The sequence below is a fragment of the Ursus americanus genome, chromosome 6 (genome assembly GCF_024610735.1).
Source record: "Ursus americanus isolate L20-20 chromosome 6, mUrsAme1.1.p, whole genome shotgun sequence".
Taxonomy (NCBI): Eukaryota; Metazoa; Chordata; class Mammalia; order Carnivora; family Ursidae; genus Ursus; species Ursus americanus.
The window spans coordinates 63,041,157-63,062,058 of NC_142132.1; the positions used below are offsets into that span (position 1 = coordinate 63,041,157).

Consider the following 20,902-nt stretch of genomic DNA (forward strand, 5'->3'; position numbering starts at 1 on the left):
AGGCCTTACAGCCACAATAAGACACACGGACAGCCATGGTCCCCACAGCTGCCGGTACACCTGCAGTTGGCCTAGGCCTTTGCAGCTGGCCCTGGCCCCCAACACTCTGTGTATGTTTGAAAACAGCCCCCACCACTACATAGACCCGCAGCTGGCCCCTACTGCTGTGTGCACACCACCAGCTCCAGCCACCACCACTGTCCGCACCAGCCCCTAGCCACTGGCCCTGGAGAGGCCTCTGAGGACTCTGACAACCCTTGTAGCCACTGCAGACCCCCCCACAGTGCTCACCAAGAACCACACAGTTGCAAGTGTTGTGGACCTGAGTGGCCTGAGCAGATGAGACATTCCATACCCCGGGACACACCCCCGCATTTGGTGCTCTACACCCCAGACCTGGGCTTACAGCACACTCCAGTGTGTCCCCGCCCACCGGTGAAGGTCTTTCCATAGCGAAGTCAACCCATAAAGTCTGGAGGAGGTGACTGCTTCTTTAAATGTGCAGACATCTATATGCAAGGCTACGGGAATCTTGAAGAATCAGGGCAACATGACCCCACCAAAGGAAAACAGGAAACTTACAGTAACATACCCGAAAGAAATGACAATGTAGGAATTGCCTAACAAAGGATTCAAAATAATTGTTCTAAAGAGCTCAGAGAGCTACAAGAAAACGTAGTAAAACAATTTAATGAATTTAGGGGAAAAATACAAGAACAAAATGAAAAGTTCAACAGAGATAGAAAATATAAAAAGAGAGCCAAGCAGAAATTTGGAGCTGAAGAAGACAGTGACGGAACCAAAGACCTCAATAGAGCACTCCAACAGCAGACCAGACCAAGCAGACACAAGGGCCTTTGAAATTATCCAGCCAGAGGAGCAAAAGGGAAAAGAATGAAAACGAATGAAGAAAACCTGAGGGCTAAAAAGGCACCACTATGTGAAAACAATCTACCCATTATTGAGTCCCAGAAGGAGAAGAGAAACTTACTGGAGACTTAACAAATTGACATGACACCACCCCCAAATCTGGAGAGTACTAATGGTCAGGAGGGGGAAGAAACTAGACAAAGAAGGAGGTGCCCCTAGAGAACAGAAATTGGAGTTTTTTAGGAAAAAATATTAAAGAAAAAGCATCCAGTGGTTTTAGGTAAAAAAAAAAAAAGTCACTAGTGTTTTATTGATTAATTGATAAAGCTTTAATACAGCATTTAAACTGCATTTTCAAGATGTGAAATATTACATGAGTGGACCTTGAGTGCATTATAGGAAGTGGAATAAGTCAGACAGAGAAAGACAAATACTACGTATCCTCACTTAGATGTGGAATCTAAAAACATCACACCCACGGCAACAGTAGAAAGGTGGTTGCCAGAGGCTGAGAGGTAGAGGAAATGGGGAGATGTTGGTCGGAGGGTACAGACTGCCAGTAATCAGGTGTATCTATTTAGGTATCTAAGGTTTATCTTGGTGACTATAGCTAACAATCCTGTGTTGTATATGCAAAAGTTGCTCTGAAAGTAGACCTTCAGTATTTTGAGCATAACAACAGCAAAGTTATGTGAGGTGAAGAATGTGTTAAGTAACCTTATTGTGGAAAGCATTTCACTACATACACACACGCACACACACACACACACACACAGATATACATATACATGTATATATGTATGTATATATACACACACAGGTAGATGGATGGATGGATGGATGGGTAGATAGATCGATTGATCGATAGATCAGATCATCACGTGGTATAACCTAAACCTACACAGTGTTCCAGGTCAATTTTATTTCAGCAAATTTGGGGGACACTGAAGAAGAGGCTTGTACATGAATGTTCCTGAAAGCATTTAGCTAGGATCTGATGAACCACAAAGCCTGTGGTCTTTTTTCTATTTAGTTCATTTCAAAAAAGCTTCTATTTTCTCAGCCTCTTAATGCTGACTAACGTCAACTGGCTTGTTACCTTATTCTCCCGCAGAATAGACAAGAGTAAGTACGTCGAGTATCTCTGTAATAATGCTGGCAAATGTGCTGAGATATAAACATATACCAAGGCAGATTTTTCCAGTTTGGTCTATATGCAGATCCTAATTTTAAAATAATTTTTGAAATTTGTTCATTTTTCAACAAGATTTTAATAGCTTTATTTATAGATTAAAAAACTTTACAAAGAATGGCTACTTGTGGTAGCCTGCTGGTTTTTTTTTTTTTTTTTTTTTTTTTAATTTCTCCATTTAACTCTAGCTCTCTGTAAAGCTAGCATGTATACTTCTTGAAGGAAGATACTTTGCAATGGGTGGTGTCTCGTCATTTTCCTTTTCCTTTGCATCAATTCACAGCCAAATCAAAGGCTCAGTATGGACCCGAATCAGAACCATTTTAAAGCTTTGTATCTTCTGAGTTCTCTCTTCTCACTGGCTCTTCTCTACCCGATAATAAAGGCAACTGTGCTTGTATTTAGTGCTTCAGAAAAGATGGCGGAGTTCCAGGTAGAGTCAGTAATACCCGTACTCTGATTCCCAGAATGCTGCTCTAATCGCGCCTAGCAGGTGCCACTGCCTGCATCCGCATACAATCCCACTACTACCACATCGCATCCAAAGCTCCACCTTGGCACTCAGACGCACACATTCATCTTAGTATCTGTAGCACTTAGCATACTTCTTGGCATATACCAGGTGTTTAATAAGTATGCGCCAAACATATAAAATAAGAGATACTCTCCTTAATGTTAATTTGCCAAAAGGTCTTAATTTTCATGACGTTAAACTGATCCTTTGGTAATGTAATTTTGCTCCCTGAAGTTGATGGCTTCCAAATGATTTATAAGAATGAAGAGATATTTGTGTGCAAGTAGATGAAGCGTTTTCAGAATACCTCAGATCTGTTGGTTGTTCTATTCTTACTATTCTGGGAAGGTGTCAGGGGACACTTGGGTACCCTGTAATTTTCACCTGTCCTTTCCCAGAAATGCATCTGCTTCTATTTTACAGGTTAAATACAAAGAAAAAAGAAATATTCGTATTGACTTTTGCATTCTATCTTATTTCCAGAAGTGTATTTCCCTGCCCAAAAATAAATCCTTAAAGAAAATATTAAATATTTTATGGTCATAAAATAGTCTCTATCAAAGAGAAAAATCTAATGCAGTACTTACTCCTTAGAGTTCTAATATAGACATGTTGACAAGAGCATGTGAAATAATGCAAAATACTCTGGGTTTCTACATTAATCAAGATGAATTTGAAAATATTTATGTCATTCAAAAATAGATTAATTTTTCATTTTTACATCACAAATATTAAAAGTTACTTGAAATTTATTTGGATTCAGAGAAGGGCAGTGGCATCTTCCCTTAAATGTTGCTGTGAACCTTAAACTGCTCTAAAAAACATTCTTTTTTTTCTAATTTTTTTTTAAGATTTTATTGATTTGACAGAAAGACAGCCAGCGAGAGAGGGAACACAAGCAGGGGGAGTGGGAGAGGAAAAAGCAGGCTCCCAGTGGAGCAGGGAGCCCAATGCGGGGCTCGATCCCAGGACCCTGGGATCATGCCCTGAGCCAAAGGCAGACACTTAATGACTGAGCCACCCAGGTGCCCCCCAAAAAATTAAGTCTTAATATTAAAAAAAAAGAAAGTACAAGTAATCATGAAATGCCCTTAGCTTTCAACACATGAAAATCTCTTTAAAGGAAAGAATGCTTTTAAGAGTTGCAAAGAGTTCTGAGAACATGACAGAAGCGTGTCCTTTCTCTCTCTCTCTCTCTCTCTCTCTCTTTCTCTCTCCTCTAATAATTTTACGACATATTGGAAACCCCTTTTCCCTTACCAAATTAGAGCTATTAAAGTATTGGGTAAATTTTGTATACCACTGAAGCCAGGCTCTCCTGAAGAATCTACAAAGCAGGCTTAGGACAGGTATTATTTTCATTAACTAAGTGCTGGTGCCCAGATAGTACTCAACTCTTTCTCCTATTTTCTTGTGATGTATGTCGGTAGTGCTCACACCTATTTCTTTTAATTAACTCTACATCCATTGGGCACACAAGTACTCTATAGTTATCAACACTAAGCATCTTTAATTATCCTCCTTCCCAAAGGAATGATATGGTAAATAAGTCATTATTGCTTTTTTAAAGTGTCAACTTTAATTTGAGTTTTTTCCATGTAACATCTTCTAAGAACTATATAAAAAGCAACTTTATATATTTAAAATCATATTTTATATTAAGGTATTCAGTTTCTACCTACTAAAAATTCAAGAAGTCTCTTATCTATTTTTAGAAGGAATATTCCTGAAGTAGTGTGTGATAGAAACAAATGTAGACTATGATTGTATAGTGCGTAGAAGTTAGATGCTCATGTTTTTACTTAACTGTATTAGAGTTTTGACTTCAAGTAATAATGGACTATAGTGGGAAAATAGTTATATGGAAAAATAGTTTTTAAAAACTTCTTTGGAGGCACTAAAAAGTAATCAAAACTTGGCATAACTTGGAGTGAGTTCAACTTTTGAAAGAACTAAATAACACGAGATGAGATCTATATTTATATGACAGATACTGTGATACAATTCATGGAGAAAGGCACAATGTTATTGTTTTGAGGTTAGGGGATCAAGTTTGGGGCTGTAAGAGTGGCTGGATATTCAGGGAGGAATCACTGAAAGGAGGGAACCAAAAATAAAGTGCTGAAGTTGATATAATAATTCCCACAATCCTTAGGTCAGCCCTGGACTGTGTGTGTTGGGGGGGTTGAAACACCAAGGAGGCAAGAGGGAAATAACAGGTAAAAAATTGAAAGCTGAGAAGAAAGTTCAGCAGTGCCTATTGCAAGGAAGGCAGTCACCACATCAGGGAGGCTTGGTAAACATCTTTGGCTTTTTACTAACTCTACAAGGACTGAATCTTAGAAGTTATGAGTGTGTCCCAAGTCTAAAGGCATTACTCTTGGAATAAGGACAAAACTGAAACAGACCTGCCATTGAAAACCTAAAACCAAGTCCCTCCAAGATCAGAGTCTTTATAGCATATTATTCACAATATCCAGTATTTAATTTAAAATTTAACATATAATTTTAAAATTACTAGTACACATGAGAGGGAAAAAAAGTCTGACTTGTAGTCCAAAGGAAAAGTTATATAATAAAAACAGACCCATGGATGACTCAGATATTAGAATTAATAGACTTTAAAATAACTATGATAAATATGTTAAAGATCTGAAGGAAAAGATAGATATAATGAGCAAGGCAAAAAGAGGAAAAACTTCAGGAGAAATAATGAAATTGTGAAAAAATAAATCTTACAACTAAAAAACAGTATCTAAAAAAAAAATTCACTGGATGGGATAAAGAACGATCAAATACAAAGGGAGAAAGAATTGGTGAACTTGAAGACAAGTTATAAAAATCATCCAAACTGTAGAACAGAAAGCAAAAAGATTAAAAATCAAGTTAACACCACGCCAATAACCTGTGGAATAGTAGCAAGCTGACTAAATATATACAATGCAGCCCAAGAAGCAAGGGGAAAAGACAGTGGAGTAGAAAAGATGTATATATTTATTTCCACTTCAATCATAAACTGCAACCCCTGGACCCAGGACACTTAGTGCACCCCAAGGAGGATGAATACAAAGAAAACCACACAGAGGCACATCATAGTGAACCTGCTAAATGTCAGAGATCGAGAAAAAAAAAATGTAGGCAGCCAGAGAAGAAGACACATTATACATGGAAAAACGATGATGAGACTGTGATCTAACTTCTTATCAGAAACACTGGAGGCCAGGGGCCCCTGGGTGGGTCTGCCGGTTAAGCATCTGCCTTCGGCTCAGGTCGTGATCCCAGGGTCCTGGGATCAAGCCCCATGTTGGGCTCCCTGCTTAGGGGCTAGTCTGCTTCTCCCTCTGCCCCTCCCTCTGCTCATGCTCTCTCACTCTGTCTCTCAAATAAGTAAATAAAATCTTGAAACAAAGAAAGAAACAAACAAACAAACACACACTGGAGGCCAGAAGGCAATGGAACATTTTTCAGGTACTAAATGAAAAATAGCTTTTAATCTAGAATTTATATCCAGTAAACATTAATTCATAACAAGAGCAAAATACAGTTTCAGATAAGCAAAAATTGAGATGTGTTATAATCAAACCCACCCTAAAAGAAATACTAAAGGAAGTTCTTCATTCTGCAGGGAAATGATACCATATGGAAATGTGAATCTAAAAAAAGGAGAGAAAAGTTGGAAGTAATACATAAGTAGATCAATATAAAGAACATTCTTTCTTTTTAGAAATTCCTTAAAATTTGATTATTTAAAGACAAATACCAGTCTATTATGAGGTTTGTAATACATGTGGAAGTTAAATATCTGATATTTATAGCACAAAAGGTAAAATTAATAGTGTAAATGGAAATATAATATTACAGAATTTCATATTATGTGTGAAGTTATATACTAATTCAATATGTCATACGTAATGTTATGTGATACATGATTGATAACATAATATTATTAGACTGTTAAATTAAGGATACATATTGTAATGCCTCAGGCAACCACTAAAAGAAAAAAGGAAAAGAAAAAAAGAGATTTAGTTAAAAAGCCAAAGGAGGAGATAGCAAAGATATATGTAACGATTCAGTGATGATGAATACTAAGTAATGCTCAATTAACCCAAAAGAAGACAAAAAAGAGGGACAAAAAACCCACAAAGAGTGGGAAAATACACAGCAAATAGCAGAAGGGTGTGTGTTCTAGGCTCAGAGAGAAAGTCATGGTTTTCTAAGTAGCGAGAACAACAGAAGGATTTTGCCTTGTTTTAGTTTGATTTAAAGATATAGAATGTATGACAGGCACAGCAAAGAAGGGAATTAGAAAGAGAGACTTCTCTCTCCTATACACAAATGGCAGAAACGAATTCTAGATCTTAAAAGGAGATTGTTTTACAGGAGAGGGAATCGACCCCTCAGATGGAGGCAAGAAAAAGTACAAATTCTGAGCCCGGCCGTTGGCTTGCGTGTGACCCTGAGTAGGGATAGCCATCCTCCGGAGCAGCTTTCTCAGCTCTAAGTGGAACTTCTGATGCCTTTCTCATGAGTTGTAAAGATTCAATAAGATCACAAATATAATGTGCCTGGAACAACAGGGAGGTTTCAAAAAATGTTATAGCTCTCCCTCCTAGGCCAGGTCTACGACCACATGAGGAGGCAGTCAGAATATTCGGTAAAATATCCAGATATGAGAATAGCATTACTGTTGGACTGAATTGCTGGCTGCCCTTTTACTTCCCTCTAACCGGGTTATAACTCTCCCCTCCCTGAGTAGTACCTGCTTTTTGTTTCATTGTTTTCAGTTTTCAGTTAAATATCACATCTTGTTTTATATCCATGACATAGGAAAAGAGTTCTCTCTGCTTGATTTCCTTTTTCTTCTCTAGAGTGAGATTTTTTTTTTTTTTTTTTTTTTTTGCTTAGAGGAACGGAAAGAAAGGAACCTACAGAATACAAGTCAAACTAAGAGTCCATTTTTAAAAGTATTTCCCAAGTCATGAATTTGTATCATTTCAGTGTTGGCTTTGAACAAATTCAGCCTGTTAAGAGCATATTCTGGGTGCAGTATTCTTGGGTGTGATGCCTTCATGTCCTGTTCCTTTCTTTTCAGCAAAAGAGGACCTGAAAGAAAGCCTTTTTGACCTTCGAATGTGCAAGGTTTTGCTCTTGGGCTAACACAAGAGAGCATTTTGTCCAGCCAGTAAAGTACAGTTTCCCACCTCAGTAATAAGATTACTGTCACTGAGGTGAAATATGAGATCTGGATGAGCCAGTTGGCTTTGCTTCAGAATTCTCCCCAAGGGAATACTGTTCATTATGTTAGCGCTTTAAAAATCAGGGGAATTGGAAGGGGAAAAAAAAACGAACCCCATGCAATTTCACTTCCCTCCCATAATGTTACTATGGCAACTCAGCATCCCTCTCTCCCTCTCTGCTGTCCAAGAGCACATGCTGCCATTCATGAGACGGCCTCCCTGGTGCCCCTGGAATTGCCTTTGTCAAGCATTTGCCGACCGGAGGGCGACACTGTCATGTGCAGTTGAAGAACTGCCTTCTGGTCCTGGACCCATTCTAAGTGACCCTGTATATTAACTGTACATTTCTGGGGGCTGGGAGCAAGTTAGAATCCTCATTTTGTGTTGGAAAGAAAGCCCTGCTCTAGTTTTCGGGAAAGAAGTACACCAGATCACCGCTGCATTCCAAAGGGTCCGCAAGAGCTCCCTTTGTTAAGCTTACATTTTTCTAATTAAGTGGAAAAGGTCTTATTTAGAACAACTCCTCTCATATTTTTCTTAATCTGAGAGCTAAAAAGACTCGTCATAGTCTTTTTTGTCACATTTTTAAAATCACTTATTTATTGAGAATTTTGTTTTTCTGGAAAGAAAGACAAAATACAGCACTCCTGGAGTACAAAATGAATCTGGTCTTAAACAAAAAGGATAACAAGGAAAGGAATTTTTAACGAACTAACTAAAAAACCTTTTTTGAAAGATTAGCTCCCAGACTCGTTCGTTTGCTCACTCCATGCGCTCATTTCCTCATTTTTTTAAGCAACTTTGACGTACGCAGTACCGATTTACCTTCTCTGTGAGAGTCAAATATCCCTTGAACTAGTAGCCTTGTCCTCAGAAGCAGACTCGTTGAAAGGATAATGCCTGCTCACAAATGACTAAGACACTCGGTAAGAAGTTAGAGGTTCCCCAAAAGAAGTACAGGTGAAACAATGCAGACACCCTGCAAGCAGACGCTTACGGTGTTTGGGAGAAGCCTCCTAAGAACACAGGACTTTAGAACGGTACACATTTGGATCTTGGAGAAAGTGGAAAGGGGACTGGGTGCAGGGACCCCATGTAGGCAATGCAGAGAAGCAAGAAGACAGCTGCAGAGAGTTTGGGGGAGGGGAGGCGGGAGGGGCATGTGGGGAAGGCTCCCCGCACTAACCCTGGGAACTGAGGCTTGGCTCAGGAATGAGTGGCAGTTATGGAAAGTCCTCTTGAATACAGGGCTTCATAATCAAAATGGTGTTTCAGGAGCATGAATGATAAGCCTCACCCATTTCAAAGCAAAAGAAATTAGTTTGAAATTTAAAATTTTTTTAAAGATTTTTTTTTAAATTCATTTATTTGAGAGAGAGCACAAGAGAGGGGAAGGGCAAAGGGAGAAGGAGAAGCAGGCTCTCTGCCTCGCAGAGAGCTCGACACAGGGCTCCATCCCAGGACTCTGGCATCATGACCTGAGCGGAAAGGCAGACACTTAACCGACTGAGCCACCCAGGTGCCCCTGAAATTTAAATATTTAATTTTTTGTCCAAAATATAGGTATTAAGTCAGTGCCGGCTGATTTTCCTCTTTTTTTTAAACTGAACTAAGTGTGAAGCAGTACATGGCTGGGACGTTTCAGGCTCACTGCAGGTCAGCTGGCGAGCTGTCTGTCCCTGTAAAAGCCGTGACGCTAAAGGCCTTCCATTAACTCCGGGCACGAGTTTTCCACTGACCTGTGAATGTCCGGCAGCCGCGCCGCGCTGCTGTACGGCCAGGCAGTCGTGACATCTTGTACAAGTTCCTGATGAGGCGTCTCTCCTGCCGGGATCCTGGCTATTTGAAGTCATGCACTTTTGAAAAGTTGGAGAGCAAGTCTGCAGAAGATCCAAGGGAGTCGGCCACTAGCAATCAGTGTTAAAAATACTGCAAGTCAAAGTCCAGTTGAGAGAGCGGTGCTTCAGGTAGCTCTTGCAAGTTAGCTGGGAACTGAACATCTTACCCTGGGGAAGCCACTGACTTTATCACTGAAACCAGGTGATAAAAGGAACAATGGCTGGAAACAATGGCACTTCGCAGCTCTTGCACCGATGAGAAAATTACCTTCCCCAGCTGAGTCTCTAAAGTCGATGAGTTTTTAATAAATAAACATCAGAGATCAGAGACAGCAGCTGCAGAATGTAGATAAAGGAAGGCTCAGGGTGACTGAAAGTGTGAGCAGAGGGGCTTTGTCATAGTAACTCCTCCCAAGTCATGCCTTGACTGTCCCGCACCGTCTGGCTGAGTTCTGCAGTCAGCCCGTGCAGCCTCAGATGAGTCATTTCACCTGTTGGAAGCCTTAGAGTCTTCGTTTATCACATGAAGTTTTTACCTTTTGTATAGGGGTGATTGTGAGGGTAAAATGATACCAGAGCTTGGATTGGCTTCAAAATAATCGAAGAAAGGAGAAAGGTCAGGGATATGGATAAATCACGCTGGATCAGAAGGTGACAGTTGTTGCTGAACCAGACATCGAGAGACTCGTTACGCTATTCGGTGTGCTTTAGTCTGAAATAGGTTTGAAATTTTCCATAATTAAACTTTTTTTAAAAAATGAAATCAGCAAAAGTGTATGTCTGTAAGGAACAGTATGTTTCAAGGATTGAGAAGTTAAGATTTTGCTCTTAGCTAGCCAAACACTTTGCATTCAGTAATTTTCAAGGATAAATGAGTTGGGCTAAAACAGTTATTTTTTCTGTGTGACCATAGATTGAACATGTCTATACATAATCTGTCACCTCTTGTGTCTTAGAGTCTACTTAGGAGAAAATGAAAGAAACAGATTTGACCTTTCAGTTCGTAAAAGACAATCACGATACAATAGGGTCTGTGTGGAATGGTTTTGTGCATGTGCGGTGGAGGGTAGATGTTATTATTATTTCTACTTCAGATATTTTCAGGTTTTACATTATTGGGAAGACACTTGGACATCATGGTGGGTTTTTTTTTATCTGTTCTCAGATTTTTATTTTATCCTATTTTATTAGCAAAATGCTGTTTCCAACTTAAAAGTCTATATATTGCTTTACTTTGGATTTTAAGAGCAGATGTTTTAAATCAGCCTAAAAGGCAGAATATTTAAACATGCTCACAGCATGGTCAAATGAGGTCATGTGATGCTTATGATTCAAATTTCATTTTTTAAGGACTTTTAATTCTGGGATGTGGCTGGTAGGTTAGAAATAGGATTGTACCTCACCAACTATACATTAGGATAATTATGGTTATTTTCAAGATCTGCTCATACAATCTAGAAAGTGATTTGAATACACCGAATTACATTCTGATGTACCTTAAAATGTGACTGTCACTTGCATAGGCATTGTCAACCACAGGAATCTTCAAGTTGGGGAACGCATAAGCTGGGTGTGTAAAAACTTCTCCATAGAGTTTGGGGCCACTTAGACAGTTTTAAGTGAGTAACTTCCCACTCTTCAACTCCCCGCTAATTCTCCTTTTCTGCTGACCCTGTAGTTCAACAGTCCTTCTACCCTAGTGCTGAAGAAAGACCTAACTAACTCTCACACACTTGGTCCCAGGGTGCAAAACCTGGGGAGAAAAGGAGACAGAGTGGATCAAGGGGAAGAGTTCAGGATATCTGTGTCGTGTTAACAACTGTGTGACTCTAATGACTGAGTAACAAATTCTTCTGCTCATTGGATGGTAAGAAATCCTACTGCTGCCAACAAAAGTGAAGGACCTAATGGAATTGTCTTATGGTGCTTCATTGAAAAAAAATCTTTGGTGAAAGATTGCTAGGCGATTTTGGCATGTAATTCAGGAGTTCAAAAGATTAGTGACACCACTTTAACAGAAGTCCATCTATTTATTTATGCAAGCAAGATGTCTCAGTACTAACATTTATAAAAACAAACATTGGGATAGTGTTTGTACCAAAAATAATAAAATGCCTGGGAATAAACTTAACCAAGAAGGTAAAAGGGCTGTACTCTGAAAACTCTAAAACACTGATGAAATAAATTGAAGACGACACAAACAAATGGAAAGATATTCCATGCTCATGGGCTGGAAGAACAAATATTGTTAAAATATCCATATTACCCAAAGCAATCTACAGATTTTATGCAGTCCCTATCAAAATACCAACAGCATTTTTCACAGAACTAGAACAAATAATCCTAACACTTTCTGGAACCACAAAAGACCTCAAATTGCCAAAGTAATCTTGAAAAAGAAAAAAAAAAAAAAAACAGGAGATATCACAATCCCAGATTTCAAGATATCCCACAAAACTGTAGTAATCAAAACAGTATGGTCCTGGCACCAGAATAGACAAATATCAATGGAACAGAACAGAGAGCCCAGAAATAAACCCACAATTATATTGTCAATTCATCTTCGACAAAGGAGGCAAGATTATGCAATGGGAAAAAGACAGTCTCTTCAACAAATGGTGTTGGAAAAACTGGACAGCTACATGCAGAAGAATGAACTGGACTACTTTCTTACACCATACACAAAAATAAACTCAAAAATTAAGGACATAAATGTGAGACCTGCAACCATAAAAATCCTGGAAGAGAGCACATGCAATTATTTCTCTGACATTGGCCATAGCAACATTTTTCTAGATACGTCACCTGGGCAAGGGAAACAAAAGCAAAAATAAACTATTGGGACTACGTCAAAATAACAAGCTTCTGCGTAGAAAAGTAAACAACGAAACTAAAAGTCAACCTAGTGAATGGGAGAAAATGTAAATGACGTCTCTGATCAAGGGTTAGTATCTAAAATGTATAAATAATTTATACCTCAACACCAAAAACCAAATAATCCAATTAAAAAATGGGCAGAAGACATGAACAGACATTTCTCCAAAGAAGACATCCAGTTAGCCAACAGACATATAAAAAAGTGCTCAACATCACTCATCATCAGGAAAATGCAAATCAAAACTACAAGAAGATATCATCTCACACCTGTCAAAATGGCTAGAATCAAAAGCACAAAAGACAACAAGTGTTGGTGAGGGTGTGGAGGAAAAGAATCCCTTGGACACTGTTGGTGGGAATGCAAACTGGTGCAGCCACTGTGGAAGACAATATGGAGGTTCCTCAAAAAATTAAAAATAGAATCACCATATGATCCAGTCATTCCACTACTGAGTATTTACCCAAAGAATATGAGAACTCTAATTGAAAAAGATATATGCACCCCTGTGTTTCTTGTAGCATTATTTACAATAGCCAAATATGGGAAATAGGGAAGCGGCCCAAATATCCATCAATAGATGAATGGATAAAGAAGATGTGGTGTAGGGGCACCTGCGTGGCTCAGTCGGTTAAGCATCTGACATTGCCTCAGGTCATGATCTCAGGGTCCTGGGATCGAGCCCCATGTCAGCCTTCCTGCTTAGTGGGAAGTCTGCTTGTCCTTCTCCTTCTGCCCCTCTCCCGGCTTGGGCTCTCTTTCTCATATGAATAAATAAAACCTTTTTTAAAAAAATGTAGTATGTGCGTACACACACACACACATGCACGCACGCAGTGGCATATTATTCAGCCATAAAAAATGAAATCTTCCTATCTGCAACAACATAGGTGGATCTAGAGGGTATAATGCTAAGTGAAATAAGTCAATAATTCCACTGATATGTGGAATTTAAGAAATGAAATGAACAAAGGAGAAAAGAGAGAAACCAAAAAACAACTCTTAACTATAGAGAACAAACAGATGGTTACCAGAGGGGAGGTGGGTAGAGGGATGGGTAAATAGATAAAAATAGATAAAGTATAGAGAGCATAGAATTGTCAGATCACTAGATTGTCTACCTGAAACCAATATAACACTATATGTTAATTATGCTGGAATTTTTAAAATATAGAAAAGATTTTAAAAGCCTGAATCTGACTTTAAAAAAATGGGATAGTGTTGATGCTGACTCTCTCTCATTCCAGCAATAACTAATATTTATTTGCAGATACATGAACTAGTTGTGAAAACATACATCTCATTAAGAGAGGAACTTTTTAATAAGTTGGTGCTGTTGTATAATAATCATGAAATCTGTAATATGTTTTCACTATTTTGGCCAATTACATCTGAATAAATTATAACTAGTTAGGAGATTTATTTTTGATGCTTTAAGACTTAGGTTCTCAGGAAATCTTTAAATTTTTTAAAAATTTAACATATATATTTTTATAGCAAAGAGATATTATATGGTAATTAATTAAAAATACTCAAGCATACGGGCTCCTGGGTTGCTCAGTCGGTTAAATGTCCAACTCTTGGTTTCTGCTCAGGTCATGATCTCAGGGTCATGAGATCAAGCCCCATGCTGGCTTCGTGCTCAGCAAAGAGTCTGCTTGAATTTCTTTCCCTCCCCTTGTACGGGAAGTGAAATGGATATAGAAATGCAAGAGGGAAAGGACCAATGTCAAATTCCTGTTACAAATTCCTATTTTTTGAACTATTGGGACTTCATCAAGATAAAAAGCTTCTCCACAGCAAAGGAAACAGTCAACAAAACTAAAAGACAACCTACAGAATGGGAGAAGATATTTGCAAATAACATATCAGATAAAGGGCTAGTATCCAAGATCTATAAAGAACTTATCAAACTCAACACCCAAAAAACTAATAATCCAGTCAAGAAATGGACAGGTGACATGAACAGACATTTCTCCAAAGAAGACATACAAATGACAAACAGACACATGAAAAAATGCTCAACATCACTTGGCATTAGGGAAGTACAAATCAGAACCACAATGAGATACCATCTCACACCAGTCAGAATAGCTAAAATTATCAAGTCGGGAAACTACAAATATTGGCGAGGATGTGGAGAAAGGGGAACCCTCTTACACTATTGGTGGGAGTGCAAGCTGGTACAGCCTCTCTGGAAAACAGTATGGAGGTTCCTCAAGAAGTTAAAAATAGAGCTATCCTACAAGCCAGCAATTGTACTACTAGGTATTTACCCCAGAGATACAAATGTAATGATCCAAGGAGGCACATGCACCCTAATATTTATAGCAGCAATGTCTACAATAGCCAAACTATGGAAAGAACCAAGATGTCCATCAACAGATGAATGGATAAAAAAGATGTGGTTCATATATACAATGGAATATTACTCAGCCGTTAGAAAGGATGAATACTTACCATTTACATCTACATGGATGGAACTGGAGGGTATTATGCTGAGGGAAATAAGTCAATCAGAGAAAGACAATTATCATATGGTTTCACTCATATGTGGAATATAAGAAATAGGCAGAGGATCGTAGGGGAAGGGAGGGAAAACTGAATTGGGAAGCAATCAGAGAAGGAGACAAACCATGAGAAATTCTTAACTATAGGAAACAAACTGAGGTTTGTTGGAGGGAGGTGGATGGGGGGTATGGGAGTAGTTGGGTGATGGGCATTAAGCAGGGCATGTGATGTGATGAGCACTGGGTGTTATATGCAACTGATGAATTATTGAACTCTACATCTGAAACTAATGATGTACTGTATGTTGGCTAATTGAATTTAAATTTAAAAAAATAAAATGAGGTTGATCTTTAAAAAAAAATTCCTATTTTAAAAGTTTATTTTTTATTTTTTTAAAATAGTGGATATCAAATTATGGTATTTCGATTCCATTGGATATGGAAAGAGTGGTGAAACAGTTTTATTTTTAACTGTGAGTATTCTAATATGTGGGAAATTACACACCTTACAACTACTTAAACTTATGAAAAATTTAGTTCTCTGGTTAAAAATAGGAAATGATTTTGAGATGTGTGAGTAAATGTTTGAAAGTCACAGGTCCACAGCAGGTTGGTGAAGGTTATCTTGAGTGTTCTGCGTGCGTGCGTGCGTGTGTGCTGCACCAAATCCTGAAGGAATACACTGCATTTGTGGACTTTCCCATCAAATCTAACTAAAGGTGTTGCCTTTGTTCCGCAGGACGGTCTGACGCCCCTGCACTGTGGAGCGAGGAGTGGCCATGAGCAGGTGGTGGAAATGCTGCTCGATCGAGCTGCCCCCATTCTTTCAAAAACCAAGGTAATTTCTTTCCAAGTGTCTGGACATGGACTGTATTTAGCTTTCCATCTCCTTAACTGCTTATTTAACTTATTTAACTGCCTTTTGAATCATAGAAAAATGATACTGTTCCAACTTAGCCATGAAGAGTAGCCTAGTTCAGATCTTTGGAGAACCTCAGAATTAGTTAGGGTTTACGGAGTGCACTCTACCACAAAGTCAGTTTTGTATGTATTGCTTTTGTTTCTCCTTTGTTTCAGGAACACTGACTTCTTGATTTTATTCTGTGATATTTTCATAGCTCAGCAATGATCGCTTATTGGGAAAAAACAAGATCTATAGTCTCTAAAGTCTGGGTGCTGGCTGTCTTTCTCCAGCCCATTGGTTTATTTCTTAAGGGCTTGCAGATTATTAAAGAGGATATCGTTTAACCAATAAGGGCTGGAAACTTTGGAAAGATGGCATCTTGCTTGGGCCTTTGGTGAAATTGACATATGCAAAAGGAATGCATGACGATTGCCCCAAAATGAATGTTTTACAAAATGTCTTCTGGATTTTTATGATAAAACCTTTGACACTATTTAAAAAGAGAGAATATTTGTAAATAAATTTTGCTACATACAGAATACCTGAGTCCCTACTATTTTTATTAACCAAATCAGTGATTTTTGGAAGCTGTATTAAGCTTTATAAAGAGCCTTATTTCTAAACGTCATCAAAACAACAAAAACATGTTTCTCCTGTTTGCAAGTACTTTGGTCAGTGTCTCCTCAACAACCGTAGTGGAGATGGACCAGGGTTGAGGTGGTCTGAATAATTCCCTCGCTCATTTGAAATGCAGGGTTTAGATTAGTGAGCCATGGGTGCTGTAACCAACAGGGTTAAACAGCCACCATGTTTCATTATATGTGAGGACACCTTGGCCTTTTGAATGCTTCTCATCTAAACCATTCTGTTTTGGCTTTGTCCTTTCAAGAAGTCCATATCTATCTTTTTTCCACCTCTACTGCTGTCTTCGAGCCACCTCACCACCAACCTGGACCCAGCAACAGCTTCCTTACTGGTCCCCCCATCCTGCCTTCGTCCTCTGCAGTCCCATTCCCAGTGTGCAACAGTCAGAGTGGCCAGACTGTCAACCAAATCATGTCACCTCCTGCCTAAAAACCCTGTTCTCTTAAAAATTAATTTTCATTTTATCAAAACAACAGGCATAGCTAAAAATAAAATTGCTTTCTCCCTTTTGCTCATCTCATTGTCTTTTCTTTCTTTCCAAGAAATTTCCTTGATTTTTTTTCTTCTGTGCTTGTAATGTGCAAGAACATTTTCTTGTTCTCTGGTAACTTCTTTTCTTAAAGCATCCAGTCAGTTCTTGTATAATGGGTGCAACATAGTCTATTACCTTTCTGAGAACACTCAAGATAACTTTAATTTTTTTCTGCCTCTCTTCTGTCCCTAATTCCTCACAATTTCTTTTTTCTCTTTGTTGGCTTTGGCTCCCTCTTTCACGTTGGAGGTTTCCCACAAATGTCTGTACCTGACCATCAGTGTCGGGCACTAACATTTGAGTGAGTGGAAACTCTGCGTGTCCCCCCATGTCACCATTAGTTGCCTTTTTCCTGGGAAGTTCAGTTTTTTTCAGAGACGAATCCTCCAATCTTTTGCAGTGTACGGCTGTGTCAATACATTCAGAGTAAGAACAAGGAAAAGGGGCTGTCCTCCCGTTCTCTATGCGTACATCAGTCACAATAGTGATAACAGATATTTACATGGTGTCTGCTCCGTAGCGGGCTCTAAGCACTTTACATATGTCACCCCACTGAATCCTCACAATGAGGCACTAGTATTACTATTAGGTCCTTTTTACAGATGAGGCAACTGAGTCCCAAAGAGATACAATAACTTTCTCAAGATAGCTCGGCTCATGGCAGAACAAGGATTTGAACCCAGGCAGTCTAACCCGAGAGACCACACTCTTGACACCCATACCATCCTTCCTTTTTCTGTGAGCACCTGGTCTCAGTCCGGAGCCTCACCACTGCCCCGTGGTCTGCCTGGGCTCCTGCATCCTGAATCTCTCTGCTTCAGTTTCCCCAGAGACTAAACTCCTGATGTCCTGTAAGGGACAAGGGGCTATTGTCTTGCTTTGCTGGGTCCAAAGGACCTGGAAACTTGACAACTCCATACACAGGTGAACCAATCCTGATTTTGACTCCAGGCCTCATCTTTATCTTCCAAGGTGTGCTGTGTTTCCATATCCCCTGCCTTTGGGGTATCTGAGAGAAAAATCACTTGTCTTTATTTTACCCAGTGGTATGTTGGAGCCAGATCATTGAGCCTATTGTGTACATCTTTTCCTAATTCTATATTCAGTGGCATCATGTTGATGGCTTGAAATAAGTCATAGTGGGGTTCTTTACACCATGGGGATTGGCAAATGTCGCATATTGGGGTTTTTCTTTTTCTAAGAGCTGTTGTTGTTAAACATTAACCAGGACACCGCTGATGATACCCTCCACAGACACTTAGCATTCTGCCTTCTCTCTTCTGCCGATGTGTTCACACACTAAACTCTCTTTTCACATTCTAAATTTTATAGACATCACACATCTGTTTTTATTTCCTTTGCTGTGTGTTTTGAGGGTGTATGTGGGTGGGCATGCGCACACATGTATGCCCTTGTGGAATTTATCTTTTCAATTACTTTGGAGTTTGGGAAAGGATGGATGCACATAGTTCACGTCTACCATGTTTCCTCAGCAGTGTCCCACTACACTGATACATTCCTTCCCAGCATCTCACCACGTTTCTGCCTCATCTCTTGTTCTGCTCCCTACTGTCTTCCAGCCAGCTGGCCTGCTGGTGCTTCCCAGAATACACCAGGTTTGTCCTCACGTCCTGTGCCCGCGGGTTGAGTTCCCTCAGCTTGTCCCAGATCTCTGCGGTCTCCACCCCTTTTTCAGCTGCAGTGTTTTCTTCTCAGAGAGGCCTTCTTGTTAGCTTATCTTCTTGTGTGCTCTCTCTCTCTCTCTTCGGTAAAATGAAATCAAGGACGTTGCCTCCCTCCGTGCGCTACCCCAAGCACCTACATTAGTGTCTGGCAGTAGTAGACCCCCAAGAAACATTTCCTGAATGAACATTAAGTGAATGAATGTGTTTCTGACTTTAAGGCCATCTGTCTAATTCCTCAAGACTTTCATCTTTCTGAGCTAAGAAAACCCATCATTGGATCTATATTTTCAGCTTTATGAGGGGACTGTATGTAATAAGACCCCTCTCCCTAGGGCAGATGGTCTTTACTTTCTTCTTCTTCTCCAATGACCTGTAAGTTACCTACTCATATATTGTTATTTTGTGTATCGTCAGATAATTTTCTTCTTTTGTTGGCACTGCTTCCAGTTTCTACTCTCCACGACGCCATTTATCTCTGAGATTTTGTTGCTTTGTTTACTTACCATTTGCCCCTACGACTGTATCAGAACATAAAGCGAGGGAATGTCTTGGCAGGAAGTAAAGGAGTGCCTGTGTGCATATGCTTGTGGGAGGCAGTATCTCAAATGAGAAATGTCCCCATCCTTTCTTGCACATTAGTGTCTACTTTGATTCAAAATGTTAGAGTGGAATTTTTTAGGCAGAAATACTCTGATTGACCATGTATGAAGTCTTTAAAGTTGCGTGAATATTTATTTCTCTATATATGCCAGGCAATTTGGGGAAATTATAATCCATGAAACTCTTGCTTTCAAGGAACACAAATAGTTGAAATATATATCACAGTGAGTGAATGGTACCGTGAGAGAGGCTAGAGGAAGGCTCGCACTGTTTCTTCCTATCCTGATTTCCTATTTTATATCATTTATAGATAAATTAGGGGAAATAACTTGGCTTGGCCGAGAGCATTCAGAAATCCGTGTGTCATCAGTGCCTGTTTAATACATCGTTATTTTCAAAGTTCACTGATGACAGGTTTTTTGGAAACTGAATTTGCACTCGCTTCCCACCCACCCCCAGATATGTTAAACCATGTTATAGTGATTAATAGAGCCTCTCTTGATAATCGAATTCTCTAGAAATTTCCCAGGCTCCTCCACTTTGCCTCGATATTTAAAGGAAGCATGCTTGAAAGGACTGACATCTTAATACCTTATTTTTTGCCTTCACAGGGAAACAAGTACTGGATGCTAAATGTCCCTCCAGCCTGTATTTCAGGCTTTATTTGCCTTTGAGCCTATTCGTTTCTTCTCAAAACTCTAAAGAATTTTTTACTTATTCCTACCATGCATAATTCAGTGTGTCATTGAACCTAGCTGATTTAAACTGAGACAAGCATAAGTTAATGAGTTGGTCAGTGCTTTGCCTTTCCTCATCATAGACACAGGGGGGCACTAGATTGATGGAAGAGGAAAAATTTCCTTTCTACATTGAAGTGAAATGAAATGTGTTTTTTTAGTCAGATCTTTTTTATTAATCAAATCAATATAATATCAATATCAAGCATTAGTAACTTCTAAGGACAAAATAAAAACCAGTGTAATGAATACCAATCTACTTCTGCCTTTTTTTTTTTTTTTTTTTTTAATCCTTTTCACTCTTAAACATTAAGAATTCCAGGGACACCTGGCTGGATCAATCCATGGAGCATACAACTCTTGATCTTGGGGTTGTAGGTTCAAGCCCTATGTTGGATATGGAGATTGCTTAAAAATCTTTAAAAAATTCCAGTTCACTGTGAATATGATAAATAATGGACATTAGTGCAATTCACACTTTTCTTTCTTTCTTTCTTTTTTTAAGTAGGCTCAGGAGTCCAGCATGGGGCTTGAACTCACAACCCCGAGATCAAGACCTGAACTGAGATCAAGGGTTGAATGCTTAACTGACTGAGTCACCCAGGCACCCCAATTCACATTATTTTTAAATCAGGAAAGAAATTATCTTGGAACATTTGTTTTCAACTGATAAAAAAAAGTGAGAGGACTAGTTTTAAAAGTACCTGTAGTTCAAGACAATCATCAGACCTGTTAAAAAGAGGGTGCCTGGCTGGCTCAT

The 20,902-nt window shown here is 39.1% G+C and overlaps 1 protein-coding gene across 6 annotated transcripts in view; it reads left to right on the forward strand.

The window, feature by feature from the left end:
* The window catches only part of ANK3 (ankyrin 3), a 349,011-nt gene that overhangs the window by 172,876 nt on the left and 155,233 nt on the right, over nucleotides 1-20,902 (forward strand). For all 6 annotated transcript variants that reach the window (XM_087863095.1, XM_087863094.1, XM_087863096.1 and 3 more), the window contains exon 9: nucleotides 15,779-15,877. In XM_087863095.1, coding sequence (XP_087719221.1) covers nucleotides 15,779-15,877 — 99 coding nt within the window. The remainder of the gene's footprint in view (nucleotides 1-15,778; nucleotides 15,878-20,902) is intronic.